This window comes from Poecilia reticulata, linkage group LG21, assembly GCF_000633615.1.
Source record: "Poecilia reticulata strain Guanapo linkage group LG21, Guppy_female_1.0+MT, whole genome shotgun sequence".
Lineage (NCBI taxonomy): Eukaryota > Metazoa > Chordata > Actinopteri > Cyprinodontiformes > Poeciliidae > Poecilia > Poecilia reticulata.
The window spans coordinates 10,247,064-10,272,925 of record NC_024351.1 but is presented as its reverse complement, the minus strand read 5'-3'; the positions used below and the strand labels follow the sequence as shown (position 1 = coordinate 10,272,925).

At 40.4% G+C, this 25,862-nt stretch overlaps 1 protein-coding gene across 1 annotated transcript in view; it reads right to left on the bottom strand.

The window, feature by feature from the left end:
• Positions 1-24,414, bottom strand: part of LOC103457455 (absent in melanoma 1 protein-like) — a 28,693-nt gene extending 4,279 nt beyond the window's left edge. Inside the window, exons 1-19 of the mRNA XM_008397591.1 lie at positions 24,398-24,414; positions 24,215-24,286; positions 22,526-23,925; positions 18,811-22,126; positions 18,446-18,622; positions 17,088-17,126; positions 16,245-16,363; positions 14,896-15,052; positions 14,552-14,691; positions 11,144-11,270; positions 9,528-9,563; positions 8,974-9,134; positions 8,697-8,817; positions 7,838-7,983; positions 6,545-6,671; positions 5,207-5,236; positions 4,974-5,086; positions 4,460-4,592; positions 3,312-3,451 (exon numbers count right to left, since the gene is read on the bottom strand). Of these exons, the coding sequence (XP_008395813.1) occupies positions 3,312-3,451; positions 4,460-4,592; positions 4,974-5,086; positions 5,207-5,236; positions 6,545-6,671; positions 7,838-7,983; positions 8,697-8,817; positions 8,974-9,134; positions 9,528-9,563; positions 11,144-11,270; positions 14,552-14,691; positions 14,896-15,052; positions 16,245-16,363; positions 17,088-17,126; positions 18,446-18,622; positions 18,811-22,126; positions 22,526-23,925; positions 24,215-24,262 (6,530 nt within the window). The 5' untranslated portion in view covers positions 24,263-24,286; positions 24,398-24,414. The remainder of the gene's footprint in view (positions 1-3,311; positions 3,452-4,459; positions 4,593-4,973; positions 5,087-5,206; positions 5,237-6,544; positions 6,672-7,837; positions 7,984-8,696; positions 8,818-8,973; positions 9,135-9,527; positions 9,564-11,143; positions 11,271-14,551; positions 14,692-14,895; positions 15,053-16,244; positions 16,364-17,087; positions 17,127-18,445; positions 18,623-18,810; positions 22,127-22,525; positions 23,926-24,214; positions 24,287-24,397) is intronic.
• Between the last annotated feature and the right edge of the window lie 1,448 nt (positions 24,415-25,862).

Below are 25,862 nucleotides of genomic sequence, written 5' to 3'. Positions count from 1 at the left end.
TATAAATAAAACTACAGTACTGGACATTCCCTTGTGTGTTTTATAGTATGAAAATAATCAGTTTTGTTGGTTATGATTCATTTCATGGATTGAAGCCAATCATTTTTTAAAAATATTTGATCTGTGAATGACTGATAAAATGAGAGAATGCCAACCTCTCTAAGATAATCTTTTAAAAGGTTCTGAGGTAATCCTGATGTTTGCTCTGCAGTGGGAATAAGCCACTCCACTGCGAGCTCTTTATTTCCTCAGCGGGACTCACACCTGCAGTCTAAATCTGACACATCGGCAGCAGGTTTCCATCATTCATCTACATGTCAGCGGTGGGACTGTGAGATGTGCTGAGGCAGCACTCTGGATTTGAAATCGGATGAACATCTCCAAATGCCATTTCACGCCCAGTCATTTACACAAGTAGGTCATGTTCCCTCTGTCGCGATAAGAGACTTTGAGTTTCTCTCTTAAGCATATTTAAAAACAGCCCCTGTTTTTAAAGGAGAACAAAGCCAGGCTTTTTTTTTTCCTTTCTCTTTTTTTTAGGTTGTCAACCTTTCAGCTTGTTTGTTTCATCACCGAAAATCAATTAGATTTATTTTTGGGTTCCTTGGTTTGTCTGCTAAAGTTCATCCATTTTTTTAACAGACTCGAAGGCAGCGGTTTGTCACACAGCTAATTACCATGGAAGCTAGAAGCTTCAAAACCACCATAAATGGTACATTTAGAAACAGCACTCTTAAACAGCACTTCTAAGAACCAGCAGAGCAAAGACTGATTTTATTTTATTTTTTCAGTGAAAATAAAAAATAGCTCTCTGTTTCATGCCTTCCGTTGCAGAATAAATTACTTTGACAGAACAGTAGGTCTGATCTGCAGCAGAAACACAAGCCATGCGTGAGCCTGTCAGTCACTGCCTGCTGACAGCTGGCTACCTGCCTTTCATTCTGCAGAGTCATGTCATGCCCACTCAGCCAGAGCTTTGTTCTTCAGCATCCTTTTATCTTTTCAAATGAAAAATGAAAAAGTGTGATGGAGGAATCCAAAATACTAGAAATTTGGGAGCTTAAATGTCTTCGATCAACAACGTTAAAAACAAGTAGATTAGACTTAGTTTATGGGGGAAAAAAAGGTTTTTGACTTTGTTAGGAGAGCTTAGAGAATAGAAACATGCACAAAATGGACCAGGTCAGGCCATGTCTGTGGCTAACTTGTCGAAACATTGCTGATAAGACAATTAAACAAGAAACGAGATGGAGTTGGTTTTTGTAAGTAGATGTGTTACAATTAAAAACAGTTACAACCAAATGCAAAAATTAACATGACGTTCACTGCGACATCTTTTATTTCCTTAGAAAAAGATGCACTCGCACACATCTTTTCAGATCTTCGCACAACTTTTCCATACCACTGAGATCAGAACTTTGTGACGGCCACACCAAACATTAACTTTGTTGTCCAGTTTTTGTCCGTTTGGAAGATCCTTTTGAGCCCATTTCGGTACAGAACAATTTGACTGTGGATAACAACTAGGCCTGTCACAATAACAAATTTTGCTGAGCGATTAATTGTCTAAAAAATTATTGTGATAAACGATAATATTGTTTCAAGACGTTTTGACACTGATTTAATGGAAATGACTAATAATGCATGCAATTTCCTGCCATAGATAGATACACTTTATTTTCAAAAGAACACATAACACTGGAACTGATAAACTAAATAAACAAAACAACCAAAAAACAAAAATAAAATGGATTCTCAGTCTCCATTAACAAAAAATGTACTTGAATAAAAACTAAACAACATAAATTCAAAGTGGAAATAAACACTGCATTCATCCAAGAGTGCAGATTATGAAGTCTGTATCCTATATTGCCCTTCAGTAATCACTAAATTTAAATAGAGAAGATGGGCACAACCCACTACCTAATGCAATAGTTCACACTACACAATTTTTTGCCCCTATTTTCCCCTTATGACAATCTTAGATCGTTGGCTGATCTACCCGATCTACCCAAAATCCAGTGGACATTGGAGATGATATGTGGAAACAACATTAATATTTATTCAACATATCGTGTAAAGAATATAGAAATGACAAGGGGAGGAGTAGGAGCCAAATTGCTACCGCAGTTGATAAACCCGGTAAGTTTCAGCTGCTCTTCGTTAACGTGACATAAATAGGTTACAATGATTTTCATTCAGTCAGGACTTTACGCTGACTCTAGCCACATGCATCACAGGTAGATYCTAGTAAAGCATTGATTAATGCCTGGTTTTAAAATTAGTTAACTGGACTTGTAGCCATTATTTTGTGCCCATGTGGCTGGACACCACACGGCATGATCAAACCTGATCGAACCATTATACCTAGGATTTCTGTCGCTAATGTGTCTCTCAGGTTTAGAAAATGGGCCGACAACTCTTTTAGTGTGTGCTGGGCATTACAGTAAGGAAATAGGATGGGAGGGTCAGTGGGAGGGTCAGTGGAGAGCACCGGAGTTTAGCCTTTTTTCATTCAGTGTCATCAACAGAAAGAAAAAACGGCATGAAGAGACGATAAAGCCGATAATTAAAATGAGGTTGATAGGTTTGATTTATTGTGTGATTAATTGATTTATCGTTTATCGCGACAGGCCTAATAACAACACTATTTACTAGCTTCAGCCAGAATCTAGACAAGGTCTTTGGCTTTTATTCTGAGGTAAAGCTGCACATTTCGGACATCTCCTGGACAGAGAGCCCTTCTCCTTTCTGAGCAGTACATTGGTTGTGCATTCCCATGTCTATACTTGCATATAACTGTTTAAGCAGATGAACGCGGCACCTTTAAACATCTCTAAATTGTTCCCAGGGGATGAAACAGACTCATACAGTTGCACAGTTTCCTTCCTGATATCTTGGCTGACTTCCTTTGACTTTAAAATACGTCTACAGGTGTGCCTCCAATTAACTCAGATGTTTGTGTTTGGGGCGTCCTTCCACAAACGTCTATAAAAAAGGTTTGACTCAAGTCATACGGCTTAAAAGAGAATTATCCCTGCTGCTGACCAAATGTACTTTTGAACTTTTGAAATCAAGGAAAAATACAAAAAAGTATCAACAAAATATAGAAATGTTCCTGCTTTGTTCTCTGGCATTTAGGAAATAGAAATAATTTAGGTAATTCTAACTGACCCAAAACAAGAGAGGTCTGCGCAGATTTAACTTCAGACAGTGTGTGTGTCATTTTATTTGGTGTACGCATCTGATTTCAATTGCATATGCATCTAATTTGGATTGCACCAGTCCAGCAGGGGTTACAATGTACTCACATGCCTCCCTCCACCAGCACAGACTGGACTCGGCTGCATCCTCCCGCCAGCGGAAGGTTGACTGATCCTTCTGTGAGCAGCACCCTCTTCCCCCGCAAACCGCACCGCTCGAACAGAGTGATGGATGGCAGAGAAAACTCCTGCCAAGAAAGTCAAAAGAAGGAGCATTAACAAACTCGGAAAACTGCAGGTCACGCAGTTCAGAATAAGAGTCGTTTCAGAAGTTGCCCTGGAAACCGACCGCACTCAAACCTCTGTGCTTCTTGGCAAATAAGCTGTCTGGAAACTTGTAAAGAAGGCCTGTTTTATAAATTGATGTAAGTATCTTATTTGTTGCTGGACAGCACCTTTTATGAGTACAAGGACGAAGAACTGAACTGCTCAATTCTTTGTACAAAATCAACATAAAATGGTTCAAACTCAAAATACTTTACAACTTAAATTTAGTTTATGGATTCTTACAAGTTCATAAATATGTAAATCACTCTCTTGGGGTTACATAACATTTGCCTTGTTTAGAAACCACAAGGCAGCTGGATGGATTCCATTGTGGGTGGCCAGTACTGTGGACAAGAGTGGTAATGGTATAAATAATTACACCACATATGCATAATAAATTCCAAAGCGTCAAATACATAATAACAAAACGATGGAAATCATATTTCCATCATATTTCACATTTCCTTAATAAAGGAAGTGTAAAATGGTGAAACAACACAAACAGCTAACACTTTGTCCACTCATAGAAACAAATAGTAGTAATCAACAGGCTAAAATCAATTTTTTTAACATCTCTGTTCAAATTACTACATCTTATCTGCTTTGCATGTAAAATGTGTAGGTAGTCAAGATACAGATATATCAAAAAATTTTAACAAGGCAGCCGGTAATTTCTAACTCATTGAATTTCAGCAAAACTAATTTCCACTTTTCTTATTCTAACAATAACCTGAGCAGTTTCCAGGGAGCAGAGCACCCCAAAAACTAATGGCAACACAATCAGTGAAAGCCTTTATCTCACACACACTGATTTATGAAACACAGCACACAAAGAAAATGCAAAGCGCTGCACCTTTAAAGGGACAAGCAACCCGAAACACAGAGGTGGGTGGAATGGCATTAAAAGAATCGACAAAATACAGACTCACAAAGCCAACAGTCTGTAGCGACAGGATGGATGAGCTCCCGCCGACACAGCCCATCGCTCTCAGATCTGGGTAACTTCCTTCCTCTAACACATACATCTTCCCTGTGAAGTTCTGCCCTTCAAATGCCAGCCAGCTGAGGGTCATTTGCATGAACATGGACATGAATGCAAAGGAAAAAAATGAAGATTACAATGAAAAACATATTTTCTTTAACATTTTTTTGCATTTGTGCTAATTTTATTTGATAAGCAGTACAATAAACAAATGCCAAAAAGCAAAGTGAAATATCTGTAGGCAATGCCGTGTATTTTAATCAGCTCGTATATGAAAACAACTGAAACGCAGAGCTGTAGCAGCCTCAGAGATTTTTCTTTTCAGCCACAGCGCCTCTACGTTTAAGCTCCGCTTTTCGAAGGTTGTTGCAAAGTGTCCGTAAGCACTATTGATTCAACCCGTCACATCTCAAAGACAGTTACAGTGAAATGTTTGCCCCTCAGCGTGTGGGATTGCTCACCTCCCTGCCAGGACTTTGCAGGAAGCCACTGAGAAACCATCCTGCAGGCACTGCGCACCGTCCTCCAGGACAAGGACAGAGCCCTGGAAACCGGGATCAGAGAAAAGCTGCACCTGGGGGACACAAAGAAAAGCAAAACAATACCAGAATGAGTCACGTCCCTGCACACAAAGTCACATCAGATGGACAAGAGTACAAGTTTGCACACTAATATTGTTGTGGGCAGGGCCTACCTTAAACTTGGCAGTGTTCTCAAAATCATCCTGCAATGAAAGGAAAGAGAAATGAAACTAATTTAAAATGAAAACTCATCTAAGGAAAGAGAATTGAAAATTAAAAAAAAAATACAGTCTATGCTTTATAATTGGCGTCAAAAATCCTCAAACATTTTTCCCCCCGATTGTTATGTAAAAAAAAGTCGATATGAAACGAATGGGCGACATAAAAATCTACTTTTTGTACAGTTGCTTAAATGGACCCAATGTCCTTGGAGGTTGAGGTGGATTTATAATCAGCAGCCTTGTGTAGCAGTTTTATTAAGATTCCTCAAACCTGTTCATGAATAATTCATGTTATTGTTCTTGGAACAGTTTTTAAAGCAGTTTCTGGTCAGAATCTGCTGAGACTCCCCTACAAATATCGATTAGATTCACCCTTTAAGGCGGAGGGATGTTCTATTTTATGCAAATATCTGTTTGTGAAATTGATTAAAGTTAGTAATAACCTATGTCTCAGTTTTAGTTACTCAGCTTAACTGGAAAAAAAAATCATTGGAAGGAGTCAGGAGTTGATAACTTCAAGGTCTATAAATGCATTGAGCTCAGTAGAATGCAGCCACTTAATATGTTTTTCCTTTATGATGTGTTGAAATGAAAGCAGCAATAAACCCATTAAACTTGAAGGGTTTCTAGTATACATTTTTTTATGTGTTTTGACTGCGATCGAATGAATCCATCCCTCCATAGTGACAAAATGGGTTCTTTGGAATGCCTGTTTCATTTACATTTTTGGGGATTTAACTTGTTTTTAGATAAAACAATTAGAGAAGAACACTTTAATCAGTAAATGAATCTTTTTTTTTGTTTTCACTCAATTTTTGACGCTACACTAAACCCAGATGCATAAACAGTGACCGTTTATCCTCATGTCTGTAACCAAAACAGCTTCTGCATGAGTCACCTTTCTGATCATTCTGATGATGCTCCCTTTCCATAGGCCACATTTTCGTCCTTGATTTGACGGTGACTCATGCTTCTGAAGATATTTTCTCTGTGGAGAATTGCCCGAGAACTCCCGAGACGTACGGTATCTGCTCCGTCTTATTATTGGATTGTGTTACAAAGATGAGTGTTGTGACTGGTCACATGCAGCGGGTCAGAGCTGGGGAAGTGAAATCTTGTCAGACACGCTCCTCTAACCGTCCAGCCCAGACAAAAACATTGGCTGTTATAGCGACAGAATGCTAGAATACGACGCACTCGCTGGGCCGTCTGAGTAACAACCAGGCAACTTTTCCGCCAAAAGCAAAAACAGTGAGATTTCATGGTTTTCCTGTGAGTCACCGCTCTTACCAGCACGACAGGCATAGTTGAGCCAACTTTGTGCTGCAGCGCGCCCCAGTCTTCTGGGCTCCCGTACAGGCCTTTTTCCAGGACGTAGGACTCGCCGCAAAAGGCCGGCTCTTCAAACACAACCCAGCTAAAGGGGGGGGAAGAAAAAATAAAACAAAGCAGATGAGGAGCGTGATCTCTCTGACAGATATGACAATTTTCAATTTCATTCTGTTTTAATTTACAGTGACAGGTTAGTGTTTGATGTGACCACGATTCCTGAGAAAGATCACCACAAGATTCCAAGTCGTGCGTAATTCTCATATGCTGCAGCAATATTTGGACAGAATCCAAACTAATAGCGCAGATAATGCTACGTGGTAGCATGTCTGCATTTTATTGCGAATCACCATAAGTCCTATCGTTTTGGATCTGGTTCCTTGAATTAAAAAAAAATATTAAAAAAATTGAGCAAGGGAGTGTATTGCCTTCATAGACTAATAGCATGAGAGGCAAGTCAAATTCAAACGCGTCAGGACCAATCACAGGCTCGCAGGCACGGCGGGAGAACATGGGCGAGGCGGTGCAGCCTAATGGCAGACTAGCAGCGCAGCAAGAATTTCAGCACTGTGAGCTCTTCCTTGTAAAGAAGGACGCGATGTTCCGCTCCGCAGTAATAACAGTCTTGTTAGTTTCTCCCTTGGGAAGCAAGTTGGCATTGCGTGTTCTGCTCTTCATTATCCCTATTTGCTCTCAGTTTGTTTTACTTCTAAAAAAAAAAAAAACAGCACAGACCACAACCAAATAGCACGGCTGCATGTTTCTTGCTTACATATAAATAGAGATCACAAATAGATGTGTGTTTTTTTTTTTTATTTTATTCAGAGAGCCACGCACCTTCTCCGCACATAGTGTGAAACTGAGTTTCACAATTATCCCACACCGCAGCAGGGTGTGAGGCAGCATGCTCCAACGTAAACATAGACAAGGAAGTGCAGGCTTGGAGAACTAAAAAACATTAGTGAATTTGTTCCTCTGTCTTGACCTGTCTGCCTGGGTGTGGCAGTTTTTGCCGCTACACCTGAACCACGAAGAATGGCAGTAAATCAACAAGGCTTTGCAGGAACTCTCAGCTAATTATGAACTTGAAGGGAAGAAAAACAATTTTGAAAAGCGCGCACGTTACTAGAATTTAGCAGGAATGTTAAGTCGTCAAGATATGTTTCCAGCAAAAGCGTCTTTTAGTTTCATTTGCTGCTCGGATAAAAAGGCAAAAAGACTTCTAGGATGAATATATTAAAAAGTGTCACTTACACGCCACTGTTGACTTCGATAGACTGCGTCTTCATGCCGTAGTCCGTGTCGTCCATGTTAACAACAGGCACGGTGAGGTTAACGTTCACGCCAAGCTTGCCAAAGTTTCTGTCAGTGAACAGCTTCAGGTGAGGAGATAGAAAATCCTGCCACAAAAAAATTAAATAAATTCACAAATGAACAAAGATAAGAAGAAGATGCTGGACGTGTCACAGCACGCCAAAATCTGCATTATTCACAAACCACAACACAAAAACTAGCTAAGAAGCCCATCAGTAAAATGTTTTCATCACGCTGTTAAACACTAATTTAGTGTTGGTCATCCAAGTTACTCACAAAAAACTATTCATGCCATCTGAAACACTAGACATGTAAAAACATGTCATTCTAGTATGAGATTCCCATATTATCTGATTGCTTTATTTGAAACTAAAAACAATGTTTTGTACTGGTGCTAAAATATTTTACCACATTTTTGTAGGTAGAACAATGTTACCCATAATATAAATATGTATTTTAATTGAAAAACATAACTTAGGAAACAGCTTATATTTATAAGTCACTTAACTTGGGGAATTTCAAGACGCTGATAATTTCTCTGACTTTTCATTAAAAACTGCAGTAACAATATTTAACCTGCATAGGCATGATGGCTTGTGGAATCAGGAAAAATCATGCCCAGAATTCCTATTGTGAGGTTGATATCTTCATAATTGCGTGTAAAACTTTAGAACTTGGTTGCGCATCACAAATCTGACTGGTCAATTTTAGACAAATTCCACTTATTTCAATGTATTACATGTTTCCATCTGCTGTGGTCACACACGGGCCAGAGGAATGCATTTAGTGCAGGACTCACAGATATTATTGGTCGTAGCGACAGAAGCTCAGAGCCTCCCCATTCGCTGCAGTCCAGGTACTCCCCTTCCTCCAGGATGTGCTGCTGACCCTCGAACCCGGGCAGGTTGTAGCCCACCCAGCTGGAAGAGGAAAACATCTGTACTTCAGCTCCATTTATAGATTCTGCTGTTGAAACAGTTTGAGAGCTGAATGCACTCGGCTTAGGACTGAGACAATGACACCTCAATTTCAACTTGCACAAGGTTAGGATGAAAAAGCTTCAGAAGATGACTCACAATCCTCCAATGATTTTTAAAGATCCCACAGATTTAAGTGCCTTTGTTTCAAGGTTTGTTCCCTCTGCAGCGAGGCCTTCTTCTGTCTCGTAAAAGCTCAAAACATCGCTGTCTATTTCTAAGCAGGTGCCCTCAAAGCCGGCCTTCTCGTACACCAAAGCCTGCAAAAAGACACAGGCAGACTGCATTCGAGACCACTCAGTTCAAAATAGCTATTAAAGTGTAATATATTCTTAATGCAATGTCAGTTTCTTTCTATTTTCCCACAAAAGCACAAAATATAACAGAGCATTCAATGAGCTGAACAGGAGCAGAAAAGGATAGATTTGAAAAGAGGCTTTAATTCTCACATCTCACATAAGTAAAATATCAGCTTTTTTTTAATCGCAGCATTGGAAGTTCCGTCACATCGTGACTATTTTTGGCTCAGCGCAAAAATAGAACAGCACAAAGTCTCGCTCTGAAAACATAAAGCTCAGCAGCAGAAGGCTTCTTCCAGAGGATGCTTCCAATCTGAATTTTTAACTGGCAAAGGTGAAGCGAAGTGTGCTTACCTTAACTTCGTTCGGATTCTCCACTTTGAATCCACCCTGGAAAAATGGATTAATATGTATTTATTCATATGGTTTTATAAGTCCAATAATTAAAACCAACGTATTCTGCCATTTTAGAAATAAATGTACAAGTGTCAAGCAATTACAAAAAAAAATAAAAATAAAGAAAGAATGTCTGTGAACTGATTCCTGTCACGGCAAAAGCCTTTGTACAAAGTGACATGCCTGAGCTGATTCACGTGGAAAAACAAAACGCGAGAGGAAGGAATAATAACAATCTAAAGAGCGCATTTCAAGCTGCTAATTAGCCTTGCAAAGACGATTCCCCACTGCATTTCTCTAACATGGTGTCACTGACATTGTAGCACAGCAGCATTTTCTAGTAAGCCCCAAACGAAACAAATAGTTACAAGATGATGCGAGAGACAGTAGTTTCGCCATGGACTTGCATAAAATGAAAAGACAAGTTATGACTGTGTGTCAACTTACTGAATGCAACTTGAGGAGAGATTAGCACAACCCATTCAGAACCTTTGGATTTAAACTGCCCAATTTAATGCATTTTAACATAGCTTTATGTGACAGACCAACACAAAGTACTGCAAAACTATATGCTCAAAAGTACATGGTTTCCAAAGTTTTATACAAATAAAAATCTAGAAAGCCACATGTAAATTTGTGCTCTGCTCATTTTAGTCTGACACCCCTATGAAAAACCCGGCAGCTCCAATTTAAGACGTCACCTAAACAGAAAAACTAGCACTCTGAACGTAGCTGCTCCACTACGAAGTATGGCGGTGCCAGTGTTATGCTGTTAGCAGGTACAGGGAACCAGTGTAGATCATCCCTTCTAAATACGTAAAATGAAATTGAAAATTCGGACCGTGCTGGTCAAAAAGGGAAGCGCAGAGGGAAATATTTATGAAAATTGCCCTGCAGAAACTGAGTCAGAGGTCAGTGAACCAAGAATGGTACTTTATGATGTGTTCCGATTTTTCTCTGAAGCCAAATATTCTGGGACATGATTAAGTTGGCTTATTTTCAAGGCCACCTTAAACACGTTTCAGCTGGAGAACCAGCAGATGACGCTAATTCCTGTTGGCAATCCTAGCTGCTGGCAATTAAATTAAAGTATTTAAACATAAAAGGATTTTTTTTCTTTTTTACAAATGGAGGTCATTGTGTCTTAAATCTTACAGGTTTAATAACTCCAAAGCTGTCAGAAGTGCAAACAAATGGTTTGTGAGAAATCTCCATCTGTCCATGCTTGCATTCTGATTTCAGGGAGCTTTACTGTTTATTTTTCCAGTTTGAACCTTGAAACATGCATGAAGTGCAAAGAAATTTGAATGTTTTTTTTTTAAATTATTATTATTATTTTATTTGGACAAAAAAAAATGTCAATCTGCTGCTGTACTGCTTTTAAATTTTTTGAGAGTTTACTTGTTAGCAAAAGACTGAGAATCCCTTATATTTGACAATAAACATTAAAGTTTTCAGCAAAACCAAAGATATAACTAACTCTCATAGCCGTAAAACCCCTTTCCCAGAATGACAACTAGTAGTGAATGAACTGTTATATGCATAAGAGGACACACACACACATACATACATACCATTTTAAGTGGTCTAAGAGATCCCACAAATGGTGATGAATAGCCCCAAGCCTCAGGAACAGGATACACTCCTTTTTCCAGCACGCCTATCATGCCTTCGAATCCCGGATCAGTGAACACCAGCCACCTGACGGAAGATCCACAAAAGACCAAACATTACCATCTTATTTATTATTATGTCTAAATGTCCCTCTATGTTATACTTAGCTGCACCCAGCGTAGTTTCAGAATCACAGGAAGTCATGGCCTGATGTAGGTGGTTGCTTATAGTGAATAAGCCACCACCTATTGTAAGGGTTCTCACACTTACAATAATATGCATCATTAGTATGAGTATCATAATTAGTATTATAAGCGTAAATCTTGTTCTGCTAATTTCACTGGGATTTATTGTGATAGACTGAAAGAAAAATAATAAAAAAATGTCTTTAAGAATGTTTTACAAATAATAAAAATGACCTTAATAAGACAATGTCTGTAGTTTGTCACAAGCTCAGTAGGGAACTCAGTGAAATGTGGATACTGTGCATGACCTTGAATGCACCATCCCCACAGTCCAACATGGTAGTACCATTATGGTATGGGGATCTGCTTCTTTAGCACAAACAAGCACTGATGTTAGGATGAATGCAGCTGAATACAAAACAATCCTGGACATAGAGCTTTTCGAGGCTCCAAAAGACTTAAATCTGGGATGAAGGTTTAGCTTCCAGCAAGATAAGAACCCCAAACACACAGCAAGATATATGCTTCAATGATTCAGTGATGTTTTAGGTTGTAATGTGATCATGTGAAAAAGTTGACGGTTTACACAATTCGACTAAGAGAACAAAGCTGACGCTCTCTCACAGGAACGACTTCAACACGTCCTGCTGCGTGCAGCACTTAAGAATGGTGAAATCAGGCTTTTTAACAGGGTTTGTTTTTTTTACCTCCGTAAGACGTGAGTGAAACAAACTTGAACAAAAAACAAAAGATGCTTGTTTTGGAGTGAATGCCAGAGGAACGGCACGCCGCAGTTCAAAGCGCTTTTCTTCACATTTCATTTTTAGCGTGGGCAGCCTTTGTTGTCTCCCTTTTCTCTGGCATTTCGAGCACAATACCAATGCCTCATACCGATCACCATGTGTGAGCCTCTGGCAGGAAAAAACAAACCCATCCCCTTCAGCCACCGCTGAGGAAGTAATACCAGGAGGCGATGCCAGCCTCGTTCTGCTAAGTAAAGGAATAGCTTCACTCCATTTGGCTGGAACAAAACCACATCTGCTACACACTCGTCTCCACTCGAAGCAGGGGAAAAGCTATGCAGGATGAGCAGCTGAAGGAGATCTTTGAGGATTATCTAAGTAGATGTATTCCGACACCTATCGCTTTTGTTTTATCTGCGACGATAGTCAGATTAAATTCTTCATCGAAAGGCAAAGCCACAAAAAAAGCAGCCTATGAAGCACGAGTTTAATAGCACGCATTGCCTACTGGGGCAGGGCACAAAATGTCCTAAATGCCAACACCTCTTCTGTGGAAAAAGAAAAAAGAAAAATCCCACATTTTGCCAAGTTGACACCTTTGTCTGGTTCTCACTCTTCGTCGAGTCTTTAACTATTCCCTTTTTTTCTGACATGCAGCAGCAGGACATACATTCCCAGGCTTTCTAAAGAGTTCGAATGAGAACAAACAAAACATAAACGAAGAAGGTAATGATTATAATCACTCAATTTATTTTATTTTAAAAGATTTCTACTCATCAGAGAACCTCTGATGAGAATGCCAGTCGATATAAAAAGCAACATAAGTGATGGCAAATAGGAGTGACACATATGGGTCTAACTACATTTTCTTTTGTCTTTTGGAGCCTCGGGGTATTTTCTCGGTAGTATAACTCAGCACTAATTGCTCATACTAACAGGCAGCTTTTTACCTAAGTGTTGTTCACAGCAGATTCTCAACAGGTTTGCTGGGAAAGGGAGATAAGCCGAATACGAAAGTGACAGGCGTTTCGCTAAAGCTCAAGACGTTCTTTGAATTTCTACATTTTGACCATATTTGGAGAAAAAATACACAATACGTGTACCCTCTGTGGTTGCAGATTATACATCAGTTTTTCCAACTTCATTCATTCCCATGGCTTTCTATACCATAAATATTTTAATCTGAGCCATTAACTTCAGGTCAGGGACTAATGTCACACCCAGTTCCCCTGTGTTCCAGCTGCCAATTAGAAAACTAGAGATTATAATTTATTTATGTATTTTCAATTTTTTTGCGTGTTTACTGTCCAGGCTAAACAATAGAAACAGGATAACATAATTTCTTGGGCTTTAAAAATTCCTACTTAAGGTATAAATAATTAAACACATGCACAAAATGATGTAAGTAGTACACAGTGCAAACTAAGGAAGCTCGGGAAACACAAAGTAGGATAGATGTGTGGTCTTAAATCTGGAAATGGGAGGATAATACATACTTGCTGAAACTTGTTCAAATCTACAGTCAATGCAACAACTAAAACGCTTAAAACAAACAAGACTGAGTGAAGATCAGTTGTTTGTTTTGAACCCACATACAAAGAAAAAGCCGGTAAAGGATGAGACAAAAAAAACAAAACATTTGAAGCTCAAGTTAGAGAACTGCTGCAAACAAAGGGCATTTTAAGATTAACAAGTCTTTGTAACAATCACTGGATGCTGTCCAAGTGTTTAGGAGACATGTCACCACAAAACCCATCTCTCTTAACACTACAAATGGTAATCTGGAATTTGCTCAAAGCTACTAGGGCTTTAACTGGAGTCATTTGATTTGTCAGACAAGGGCATGTTTTATTAGCTGCAAACACTCTTATGCTCAAACTTTTTGAGAAAAAAAAGCAAACATTTTACCAAATCAAAATTTCTCTGCACGATATAGTAAGCTGATTATTCCTCCAAAGACTTCAGAAATTTAATTTACAGGGAGCAGATGCATCTCGGCATTTAGATGCAACTGATTTGCATAGAGAAGTTGAAAGTTCGAAGAGGAAAAAAATCTAACCCAATGAAATCAGAATTCTGAACTGGATAATTGAATGTGCCTGCCTGACATCGAGGTCATATTCAATATGGCTGCCATCTGTATAAAATGTAGCAAAAACATTTATTTCCACTTGTGTTTTGAAACCAGTCGTAGTACTGTTGACTGGATGCAGCATTAATCCCCAGATTATTGTTGTGGCTTTTGAAGTGCTCTGCTCATTTTCAGAAAAACCTTTAGTAAGCAACCATGTCACAAAGTTCCTAACTTTGAAAATCACCTTTTATTGTCAACTCAGATTACTTGAAAATTATTCCTACAAAAAGAAACTCTCAAAGAAGATCTAATACAAAATGTAGAGCTCTAAATGAAACCAGATGCTATAAAAAAGGCAACACTCACACTCCAGAGTGGACTTGGATGGAAGCGGTGCTCAGTGGGATACCAAATGAGCCAGTTTCTATCACATCATCATGGTACGGTGTCACTCTGCCCCGGCCCTCTGGCTCGGTAAACAAATCAATGTGAGGGATGCTATAATCCTACAGAGAGAGAAAAGGGAAAAAAAATCAAACATGTCAATCACCCGGAGCAGTCAATGCTAAATCTTCAATAAATCCTCCCAGTGAAAGCAATTCAGCGATTAACTCATTTACTTCTCTGCTCTGAAATACGACCTGAATGTCACATGAGTTATTAAAGGCAATATGAGATGAAAATGAAGTTAAGTTAATGAGTGCACTCACCCTGACAGCAAGTCGAATTGAGCCTATGGCAATCGGTGGGCCCTTCTGTGGTTCAGTTTGTGGCTCTGCCCACAAATTTTCTAAATCTAAATCTGTTTCACCTTCTTCCAAGGCGATGGTGCGTCCCTGAAAGTCAGGCTTCTCGTAGAGGATCCAGCTGTAATATGAAAACAGTTTGTTTTCACACAATAAACACAGAAAACTCAACTTAAGGAATAATAAAGGTAGGATATGAAAGGCTTTAACTAGTTAAAAAAACAGAGAAATACTCTTAATATTCACTGGACGCTCAGTCTCATATCGTTTGTGCAAATATAAAAAGTGGAAGCCTTATAGTGGCTAATTAGCTTAGCTTAGCATCTCTAAACCTCACTAGAAAATGCATAATAATTTCCCTGATTAATCCTTTTACAAGATGAAGTGTAAAATCAACAAATGACAGAGAATGAAGATAGCCTTCCCTTCTGTAAATAGTTTAATAAGATTGCTTGAATTATTCGTATTTGTGTAAGACGAGAGAATGTTGAATCAGTTTGGCTCAGTGCGCCTGCAGACAGTCACATCTGATTCTTTTTAATATGCGTTCTGTTTTCTGCATTTATTTAACGGGAGCAAAAACAGTTCATTTGCATCTACAAATATATTCACTTGTTGTTCAAGGATGCAGAAACTATCCAAATAGTAAAATGGATTCACAAATTGTTGTAAGAGCCCCTGTTTTTGCAGCACGGTTAGTATGGTATGCTAATCATACCCCAGCTGAACATTTGCACAAGACTTTTTAATGTGCCTTTTTTTTTTTTTTACACCCCCAAGATTGTGCTGCAACATTTAATAAAATTAACAGGAACACAACTCCGATGATAATTTCTGTTTTATGTCTTAAATAGATCATATTGTCTAGAAACTTGCAATTAAAAATCCAAAACTTCGTATTTCCCAGACTACAAATATGAGACACTTGGGCCAACTTCTCCTTGCCACTGTTCAACATGGGAAACACAAAAGAGCATGCATTGCAAGTAAGTCAGCGACACCAATAATTCTGCTAAGAAGAGTTACTGCATTCATGTGAAAAATGTTGGCTTAATCCACTATTTAGGAGACTGAAACTGCCACAGGCAATAGAGATATACTGTGCATACACGAAATAACCAGAAAATTCATTTGATAAGATCTTAAAAAAAAAAGAGTGCAGTTACCGACGATGAAATCCAACTTCTGATATTTCACACAATTAGTCCTCTGAGACGCCCTAACTTCACCCTCACAAAGTCACTTTACATTAATTAGAACTACGTCTCACGGCCCATTTTCAGCTGAAGCTATTTATTTTATAACACACTTACCATCCCCTCACGACCTTTACAGACATGAGAGGCGAGAGCTCCAGAGAAGAAGCATCGGCCACGTCCCTGTAAATCTCGTGCGCTTGGCCACTAAACTGAGCGTTTTCAAACAACACCATCTACATTGGAGGGAGACACAGAGGGCAAAATAAAACATTCCATCACATTAAGCATGCCGGAAAAATAATTGGGGGGGGGGGGGCATCCCTCGTTAAACGCTTCATAGTAAAACAGGATTTATTGAAAGCGTATTAGCAGACGGATTCCGATGTTTACTCAGGCTAAAAAAGCCCATACAGGCATGCAAGTAGGGCACGCTGTTAATGTTTTGAGTCACTTTAAAGGAAGTCATTTACATGTTTGTGCTGGTCCAACAGAATGTTAAAAATAGTCAAAAGCAAAGAATTGAACCACAAAAATGCTCTCTCTTGGGAATAAATTGGCTTTTTTCTCTTAATGCTTGCTTCCAGAGATCTTATAAACAACTCTAGCAAAGCTCTATTTGAAGTCAGTGGATCCTCAGCACAACAGAAACAGAAGGCAAGAGACTAAGTAAGTATGCTGAGCACCAGGGGAATAACAGGCTTAGCTGCAACAGCTATTATGAAGTTATACACTAATGAAGATCCTACACTCATGCACTGTTAGCAGCAGAACATTTCATAATGCTAATCATACCCAGCCGAACATTTGCACAAGATTTTTTTAATGTGCCTTTTTTTTTACCCCCAAGAACACTATATGAAGAACAGATGTTTCCCCCAAAAACAAAGCGCTGTCTATTGAGATTCCTATCTCCATCTTGTTTCTATCGTCTGTGGGCAAAGGTTTTGCCTACTGTACCTTTCCAGGGCGTATGTGAAATCCCTTGATAGTTCTTTTCTGAAACACAAAAGCAAAAGCAAATAATTAGAATTGTGAGAAAAACCACGAAGCACGGCAAACATCTGAAAAATGCAAAGCCTGCTAATTAATGTAACCTTGTGCAGCTGCTCTGTGCCTGCAGATTAACCTGACCTTTACAGGTTATTTATAGTATTTTGTGAGTACACAGCTCTGATTTCTTACTGAAACAGCACAATTCTGGGCAAATTTGCCAAAAAAAAAACAAAAAAACTGAGTAATGCATGCTATGAATGCTACAGGAATGCTTTAGAAATGTGAAATTCCAACCAACAAGACCAGACTGAATAACTTTGTGGACCATAATTCTATAATAACCCACCGCTCAGATGAGCAAACAAATGCACAAACATGCCTAAGCGTTTGGCTGTGGAAAAATGTGTGATTCGACAATTACCCACGACAAGCCTCTGTCATCGTGAACATAACATTTTGCATGGATTCATGTGTAATTACAACAAAATTATATTGTTCTTTCCAGGAGAAAACCTAGAATCTAATCCAAAAATAAACTCCAGACAAGCATAGCTAAAGTTCTCGTCTTTCTAATTGGCTGGGAATCTGAAATCTAATAACCCAAATTTTATAGATATGACGTTATACCTCAACAAACAGCAGGTTCTCTGATGCATTTAACTGAAAATTCAGATAAAGGATGGGGATAGATGCATTGGGGCAAAAATGGGGATAAACTTCTGTTAAGTTTTCGTCATTTCAGGATCAGTGCTTGTATACTTTATTAGTTGTCAAAGTTCACTCAAATGAGTTTGGATATTTTATAGCCCTTAAAAAAAATATTGGAATTGCCCTGCCATGACAGACCTGGAGATTGATCAATCTCTTATAAAAATTGCTGAAATAGGTTTAAAATACTTTGCTTTGCTTTATTGACTTACCTATAGGTTTTTACTGAAGATTTACACTAGTAACCATAAAGAAACTTCTGCTGTATGTGTAGTAAAAGCGGTTTCAGCCTTAAAGGATTACCAAAATCCTCATTAGTTGAAGAAAAGATCCTTTATTTACAAAAACAAATGGGATACAGGAGAAAGTGATACAAGACACAGTAAAAGAATAGAAGTAAAAGCTCTCCTACAAATAACACATACAATGTTTTTGTTTTTTTTCCCCCCATAAAAGCCATAGGAGCAGCAGCTTTATGGGAATTGCAGTAAAAACAGTATCTAGCTCACTATGCCAACAACTGAAACCTGATACTTCTAACTGTAGAGAACGAATCTGTTGCACAACACAACACAGCACAGCATCCTGCAGCAGCATGCTTGTGATGTACTTACGGTATTTCTGATTGCCTCGTGTGGTTGGGACAAAGGCTCTTTGGAAAGATGATGAGGGTGTGCAGTTGGAGGAATCCCAGGAAAACTTGGAGCTGCAGAGTCAGGAAGCACCAGACCTGGTTTCGTGACTTCCTCTGCCTTTCCTCCAGAAAGCAGAGATGCCATTTTCCCTGTTAGCTAAGAGATAAAATGATATGCGTTTGGTTGATTCTTTGTCTCACTGCTCATTCACATGTTCACAGATGACTTTCTGTTCACACGATGCACTGAACTTTCCTGTTTCAGCTTGTGCCGTTGCGTCACTATTTTAGTTTAGCTTCGACAACAGTGGCATTAGAATAATTTTAATTCAGACTGAAACTAACCTCCGGTTTGACTTGGTCCAGTCCTAGTACTCCCGGCACTGCTTTTGCTTGATCCTGTGGGAGGTACTTCTCTAAATAGTCAGGCAGCTTGATGTCGTTAAAAGCAGGAAGTGGAGGACTTGAGTCACAGACCACAGTCTCTGCAGCCCGGGTTTCCTCTTCATTCTGCTTGGCTACTGTTTGTTTGACTGGAGTTGAGTCTCTCAGGCTTGGAGGGGCCGGCTGGGGTGAAGTTAGAGGACTGAGCTTGGGGGGTTCGCTAGGCAACACGCCGTCTGAGCCGGTGCCTTCAGCCTGAGACTGAGCTCCATTCCGCTTGCCTCTTGAGAGAGAGGAGGTGAGACTGCTGAGAACAGAGCTCCTCTCCAAGCGAGACGTAACTTTTATTTGATCTTTTTCTTCCTTTCCTTCTGCCTCGCCCTTACCAGCATCTTTGTCCCTGAGGCCACCAAGCAGCAGGCTCCTGTCAGCAAAACTCGCCCTGGCGGGTATCAGGCCAGATTTTGTGTCTGCGCTCTGGAGCTTGGCTAAAAGGCTTGGAGTTGTTTCTAACGTGAGCTGAGTCTTCTTCCTCAAGCCAAATGTGAATTCCTCAGGGTCGAATGACTTCTCGAAGCGGTCTTCCCTAATGGCCGGCATCGCAAAGGGAGGCTGGGGGGTCCGAAGGTGGTTGTGCTTACGAGGTGGGAGGGAGAAAGGGGCGCAGAGCTTCTTAATTTTTTCAACAAAACCATCATCATCCAGCTCACCAGAAGTGTCCAACAGGTTGCTCTCACTTCCAGAGGAGGTCAGCTTTGCCTCTGGGACTTTGAGCTTGTGCTTGGGAACATCTACGTCTAGCCAGCTGGATGGTGTCTCTTGCTGTTGGAAGGAATTATCTTTCTTGAGCTCCCTTGGCAAATTCAGTTTCCTCATGGATGAATGGTGAACTGGGTCTGGGATCAGCTTATTAACCTCTGGGGGGAGAGGAGCTTTTGGAGTGTGACTCAACGTGTCTTTCGCTGGCTCCTTCACGACTTTGCCGAGTTGTGAATGCGAGGACAAATCACCATTAGCAACAGGCGAAAGTTTGTTTGCTGGGAGAGTGATATTTTTCTCCGCTGCATTTTCTGTTTTATTACCTGTCAAGTGAAACGTGATGCTATCAGTGGGGCTCTGAGTTATTTTCTCTGCATCTTTGAGTGAACAGACATCAATACTGCTTTCCGTGCTTGTGTGAGTAAGAGTGGGCTTCTTGAATTCTGTCAAGTTTTCTTGCACGGATGGCACCATGGTTTCTTTTTCCCTGACATCTTCCCCGAGCCCTCTGCCTAGTGCAGACTGAGAGTCAGAAATACTAAATGATTTTTTAGCAGTTGAATCTGTCTTTTCCTTGTGCGTCACATCAACCTGAGCAGGTGCCACCAAGAGAGTGCCATTAGTGCCTTTTGCACTCACTCCCTCATCTGGCGTGGCTGCTTTGGTAATAGGCTCTGACTCGGACAGCTCGGCATCATTAGCTCCATGTGTACATGAGTCATCAAGTGGATTCTCAGATTTTTCCACAGATACAGAATCGGGCTTGGCTTCTCCTGCCACCAGCTCGCTTTGTATTCCAGAGCTTTCTGAGAGTTTTGTTTGTGACTCAGGAGGCACGTTTGTGGCCAGCTCTGCCTTCTGTGGCTCTTTATCACTCTCTGTTGCACTCACAGCCTCATTAGTCTGGGTGATTGTACAAATAGCAGCTTTCTCTGGAGGTACAGTCATCGCCTCGCTGGGTTTTTGTGTATCGTCGTGGAGGGCTGATGATCCGATGGTATTGTCTGACATTTGACAGGTTGTTTGCGGTTGTTTGGATTTTTCAGAACTCTGCTCCTTTCCTAAGATACTTTGCCCACTGTCTGAAATATCCCCCTTTGCAGAGGTTTTGTGTGCAGGCAGAAGCTGCTGGGTGTTTTCTGTGTCTCTCTCTTCAGTATGATGTAGATTTCCACTGTTAATTACTCCTAATTTCTCCACATGTTCAACCTCAGCCTGATATATTAGTGCTGTGTCTGTGCACAGAGGAAATTGGGTTTGTTCTGCTTCTTCTTTAGCTGCTCTTCCTTCTTCCTGTTTACTTGTTGAGTCGAGCTGCATTGCTAATTCTTTATCTAATTTAGGTTGCTCGGCAGATAACTCCTGATTTGCTGCAGGTGGCGTCTCAAAATCCTGTTTAGCTGAAGGAGGTGTTGACAGAGAGGTGGTAGAAATTTGACTCTTGTCCTCTGAGGAGTTTTGTCTGTCTTGTGTAACTGTAAGGCTCTGTTCTTCTGATTTTTCCTCCTGTTTGGGTTCAATTTTGGCCTTCCTGTCAATAGTCCCTTTTGTTTCAGTGCTGCAGCTAGCAGTATCAGGTTCATCTCTGTTGACAGGTGATTCAGCAGCCTCCTTTGATTCATTTCTGAACTCCTCCTGTTCATTTTCTGTCAGAGTCTGTGTTCCTGAAGTGCCTCCGGGGAATTTTTGAGATGACATAAATTTTGGAAGTTTTTTGGGGGTAGAGGACATCTCCTCTGTATTTCCCACCTCCTCTTGTTTTACATCAGAGCCCTTTGGTTGTGTTTGTGCATTTGGGCTGACGGGACTAGCCGCTTCTTTATTTTTCCTTCGTTTAGACCGGGAGCTTGTTCTGCTTGGGCTTTTGTGCTCTGGTGTTATGTTTTTGGTAGTCTCTGCAGAATCTCCTAGATCATCTTTTTCAATAGTGCTTGAATGTGTGGCTTGATGTACATCCTTTGCTTCTGTTTCACTACCTTTAGAGTCTATTTCTTGCAGTTCTTGAGGGGGCATCGGTACCCCTGCAGCAGAAATATCCTGTCCATTTTGACTTGACGTTATCTCTGACTTTGCTTTACTTTGCATCGGCTCTTTGGTATCGAGTTTATCTTGAACGTCAAGTTCTGACGACTTTGATACTGGAACCGTCACAGAGGCGTGAGATTTTACAGACATTTCTTTAACAGGTGCCATTTGAGTCGGTGCTGGTTTTACTTGAGGCTTCGATGGTTCTGCAAATTTTCTCATTCGCTCCTTGATGGTCATTGGTTTCTCACTGTCAGCTGACCTGGAGCTGCCGTACCGTTCTTCAGATTTTGACCTCTGCTCAGGTAGAAGGAAGTCCATTTTAAGCCTGTCTGAGACAGATCTGGTTGGGGAGACATCAGCACTTCTTGGGGTCTGGTAAGTCTTGTTGACACTCCCATCTTGTTTTTTCGGCTCAAACAGGCTGATTTTATCTGCAATCCGACCAGCAACAGGTTTCGGCTCTTGAGCAACCGTCTTTGGACCAGGGGCACTGCGCAAAACAAAAGGGAAACATTTGAAATATTTAAAATAAAGCAGCACTTAAAGATAACTTTACTTAAAACCACATACTTTCCATAAACAAGTAACAATTTAATCTCGAGGGAATTTCCTAATCATCCAAAGATTTATCTGACCTCAATTTAGATCTCAGCTACACTTTTACAAGTCCGATCCTAAAGCTCAGGCCTGAACTTTGTATTATGACTCACACCTTGTTTCTCTGTGGATATACCTGAATCAATTCCACCCTGCTCTGTAAACGTCTGCGAAGTGACATTTAAGAAAAGTATGCAAGTCAGTCTGAATAATAGTTAACCCTTCCCCTTCCAACCAACTGGCATTGTATGTGGACTGTACAACTTTTAGTTACTTAAATGTTTTGACTTACCTTGCGTCAGTCTCTGTTTTGGGCTTTTCTTCTTCTGCGATCTCCTTTAACGTATTGCTGAAATCCTGCTGATTTGCTGTAGTGCTTTGTTTTGGTTTAAGAGGAACATTTTTTGAAAAAAGCTTAACTTCAGTTTTGGAAACCTTAATACTCCTGCGTTTGGACTCTGGTGTCTCGGTCTTCCTCTGCACTTTGTAGAGACTCTCGTCCTCGTCCATGTCCGCTCCCTCTTCCACCTTGCCTGCCTGGCTGGCTGCAGAGGCTGAGATTGAGTTCTGGAACTGGTCCAACTGCTTGACCATATCCGAGGAGGAGAACTCACTTTCTCCTCCTTCAGGTGAGACCTGTAAGGAGGGGGCTGGCTTGGAGGAGGAGTCTGTAGATGCTTCTTTCAGCTGAGTGCTTGGACTTTTGCCCTGCAGACTGTCTGCAGAGTGACCTGCGGGAGGGGATCCATCTGTGGATTGAGTGTTTCTGGGGTTTTTGTCTGTGGGGCTTTTTGCTGTGGGGCTTTTGATTCCATCTCCTTGAGAATTTTTCCTGACCCTCCTCTTGCTAGAGTTTTTACGCCCCATGTCGTCTGCCTCTGTTTGCTCAGCCTCAGTCCTTAACCACGAGTTTTTGTGTGTTTTGAGCGACACTCCCCCTAAAACACTGTAATAACTTTGTTCCCCTGCAGCCGGCCTCACATTTTTCTCAGCATTTGTTGAGCTGGCTGCTAAATCAAAACTCTGTGATGACTTTGACTTCCGAAGTATCTGCAAGCTCTTTTTAACAGTTTTGCAAACAACTTCCTCTCCCTCGTGGACGTTCTGGCCACACTGAATCACGCTAGTCTCCTCCAGGTACACATGGAGCTTCCTACCTGTCTCAGCCTGTGCTTTTCTCAGTGCGTGTGGCTGGGTGTGGGCCTGGCCAAAGTCCCACGCCACTCCCTGTTTAGACGAAGACGAGGGATGCGTCAGATGACTGACATTCCTCTCAGGATTCCCACTTGCTGAAGGAGCACTACTGTTCTCCCCTGTCTCCTTGCCCTGCCCTGTTCTCTGCTTCCACCTCTCTCCAAGCTCCCCCTCCTGTGCACCGCCCTCTCCTGTCTCAGCGCTGCACACAACTGAGTTGTCTCTGTGGGCAGACTGCGTGGCGTCCCGCTCTTCACAAGGGAAAACCTCTTTAAAGAGGCCAAGTGAACTAGTATCCCTCTCCTGCCACTGTCGCTCCTCTGCTCGGATTTTCACAGAGTCCTCACTCTCGCGATCACCGTCTCTTCTCTGCGTGAGACCAGAGGCTGAGAAGTCATTTCCATCCGAGCACTTTGGAGAATTCCCCCTCCATGGAGACAGCCAGCTGCCAATACGGCCCAAGACTCCAGTACTCGGCTGCTCCTCGGGGCTCTCAGACTATAGCGAAAAGCAGACCAAAGGAAAAGGGACTTACTAAAATATCTGTCTACAAATATATCAAAAATGTTGCAACTGTTGATGCAACTTAAAAAATAGAAATACATTTAAAAAATAAACCTAATAATTGCATGTAACTGAGCACATGCAAAACTGTCTATCACCAAAGTAAGAGTGCAAGCCTTGGTGTTTAAAGACAAATATGTGTTATTCAGAGACATGTTTACTGCAGCCATGCATCTCTTAGCAATGCAAAGACATGCAGTGGTGCATGAACCTGTACGCTTACCGTAGAAAATACCATATCATTGAGAGTCTTTATGTAGGATGTAAACATGATTTTGGTTTTGAACAAAAACTCCTACAGAGCATAAGACAAACACAAAATCATTCCACCATAATGAAAAGCAATACGAAAGAGCAGACTTAGAAAAAAAAAGGCAAAACGCCTCATCAAAGTGAGAGCTCATACCTGACTTTCTAAAATATGAAGAAGTCCAGAATGTCAATACACGCTAAACTCACCCTTAATTCGTGAAGAAAACTTTTCTTTCTTTAATGCAAACAGTTGTTAGACAGTCCAGAATAGAGGCTCCACTAAAGGGTAACTGGTGAACATCTTGCGTTACTCCTGTTTGTCTCCAGTCGAGCATCCCCAAACTATTTGAGCTCTGTGTCAACGCGTGTTGTTAAAAAGTTCTGCCCCCCCTCCGCCGGAGCGCCAGCGCGTAGCCCGGTGCTCCAAATGATGCATTCAAATGCTCCTCCGTAATTTTTATACATAGCAGTTATTTAGGAGTGAGTCATCAAATAATATTTCCACGTCAGCCGCCCAGTTGCGTTTTCATTTTGGAGTTCTTTGTAAGTGTGGTTGATGGACAACTTTTAGTTTTACTTTTAATTCAATTAAACGGCTAATCAGTCTTCAGATACTTTCAAGTAGTCTTTTTCTCTAGTTTTAATCTTATTCTTATTGTGTTTATAGCTAATTCTAGGCAGATTATTACTATGTAGTCCTATCAATTTCTCTTACACGTTTTTCCTGTTTTTAGAAGTATTGTCGAAGAGAATACTTTGACTCACAAAACACACAAAAATAAAACAAATACATTTAATTTAAACAGCATCTTGCAGTTTCTCATACAAATTTGTATAACATTTGCATCCTAATTGTTCTAAATCGTACTATAGCATAAAAGCTTTGTTATTAACATTTAGTTAAGCTAGTATTTAGTACATCAATCATTGGTAGAACTCGGGCTCTCTTTACTGTTTGTTTTAAGAAATGCTGGCAGGCTGCTGCTCATTTTTAGGTAAATGTGATCTTATTTCCACATCTGATATAGAGCTAATAACCACCAATAACCAAAAACAGGATCTGTGCACGCTATTTGATTTTTACTTCATGATAAACGTTTCAAAATAAAAGTGCAATTGAGAAAACTGAAAAGGATGACAGTGATTGAAGAAGAGTCGAGGCTTCGTTCCATTTTTCCACTGAAGTCATTTGGATCTGGACATGACTTAAAAATAAGTTAACCATGTTCTCAAAATTAGAGAACCAGCGAGATTCGTTAATTGACACAGTTAGCGACCTGGCTAACTATGGTTGACAACACAGCATGTTGTACTCACAACCATTGGAGCAATGTGATGTTATATTGGCTGTGTGAAAGATATAATCTGTACCAAATTGCCAAAACCACTAATAAACAGCTCTTTCATTGCTCTACAAAGTAGAAGTAGAAGCTTTTGTAAAAAAACAAAAACAACATTGTTTTTCTCTAAATGCAACCTTAGTTTCAGATCCTGCTTTTGTGACAGGCACATTATGCGTACATGACTAATTGATTACTAATTGCATGGTATGGCAAAGCTATTATGTTTTATTGAGCCAAACTCACGATCAAATAAGCATTATTAAAAAAATAAGGATC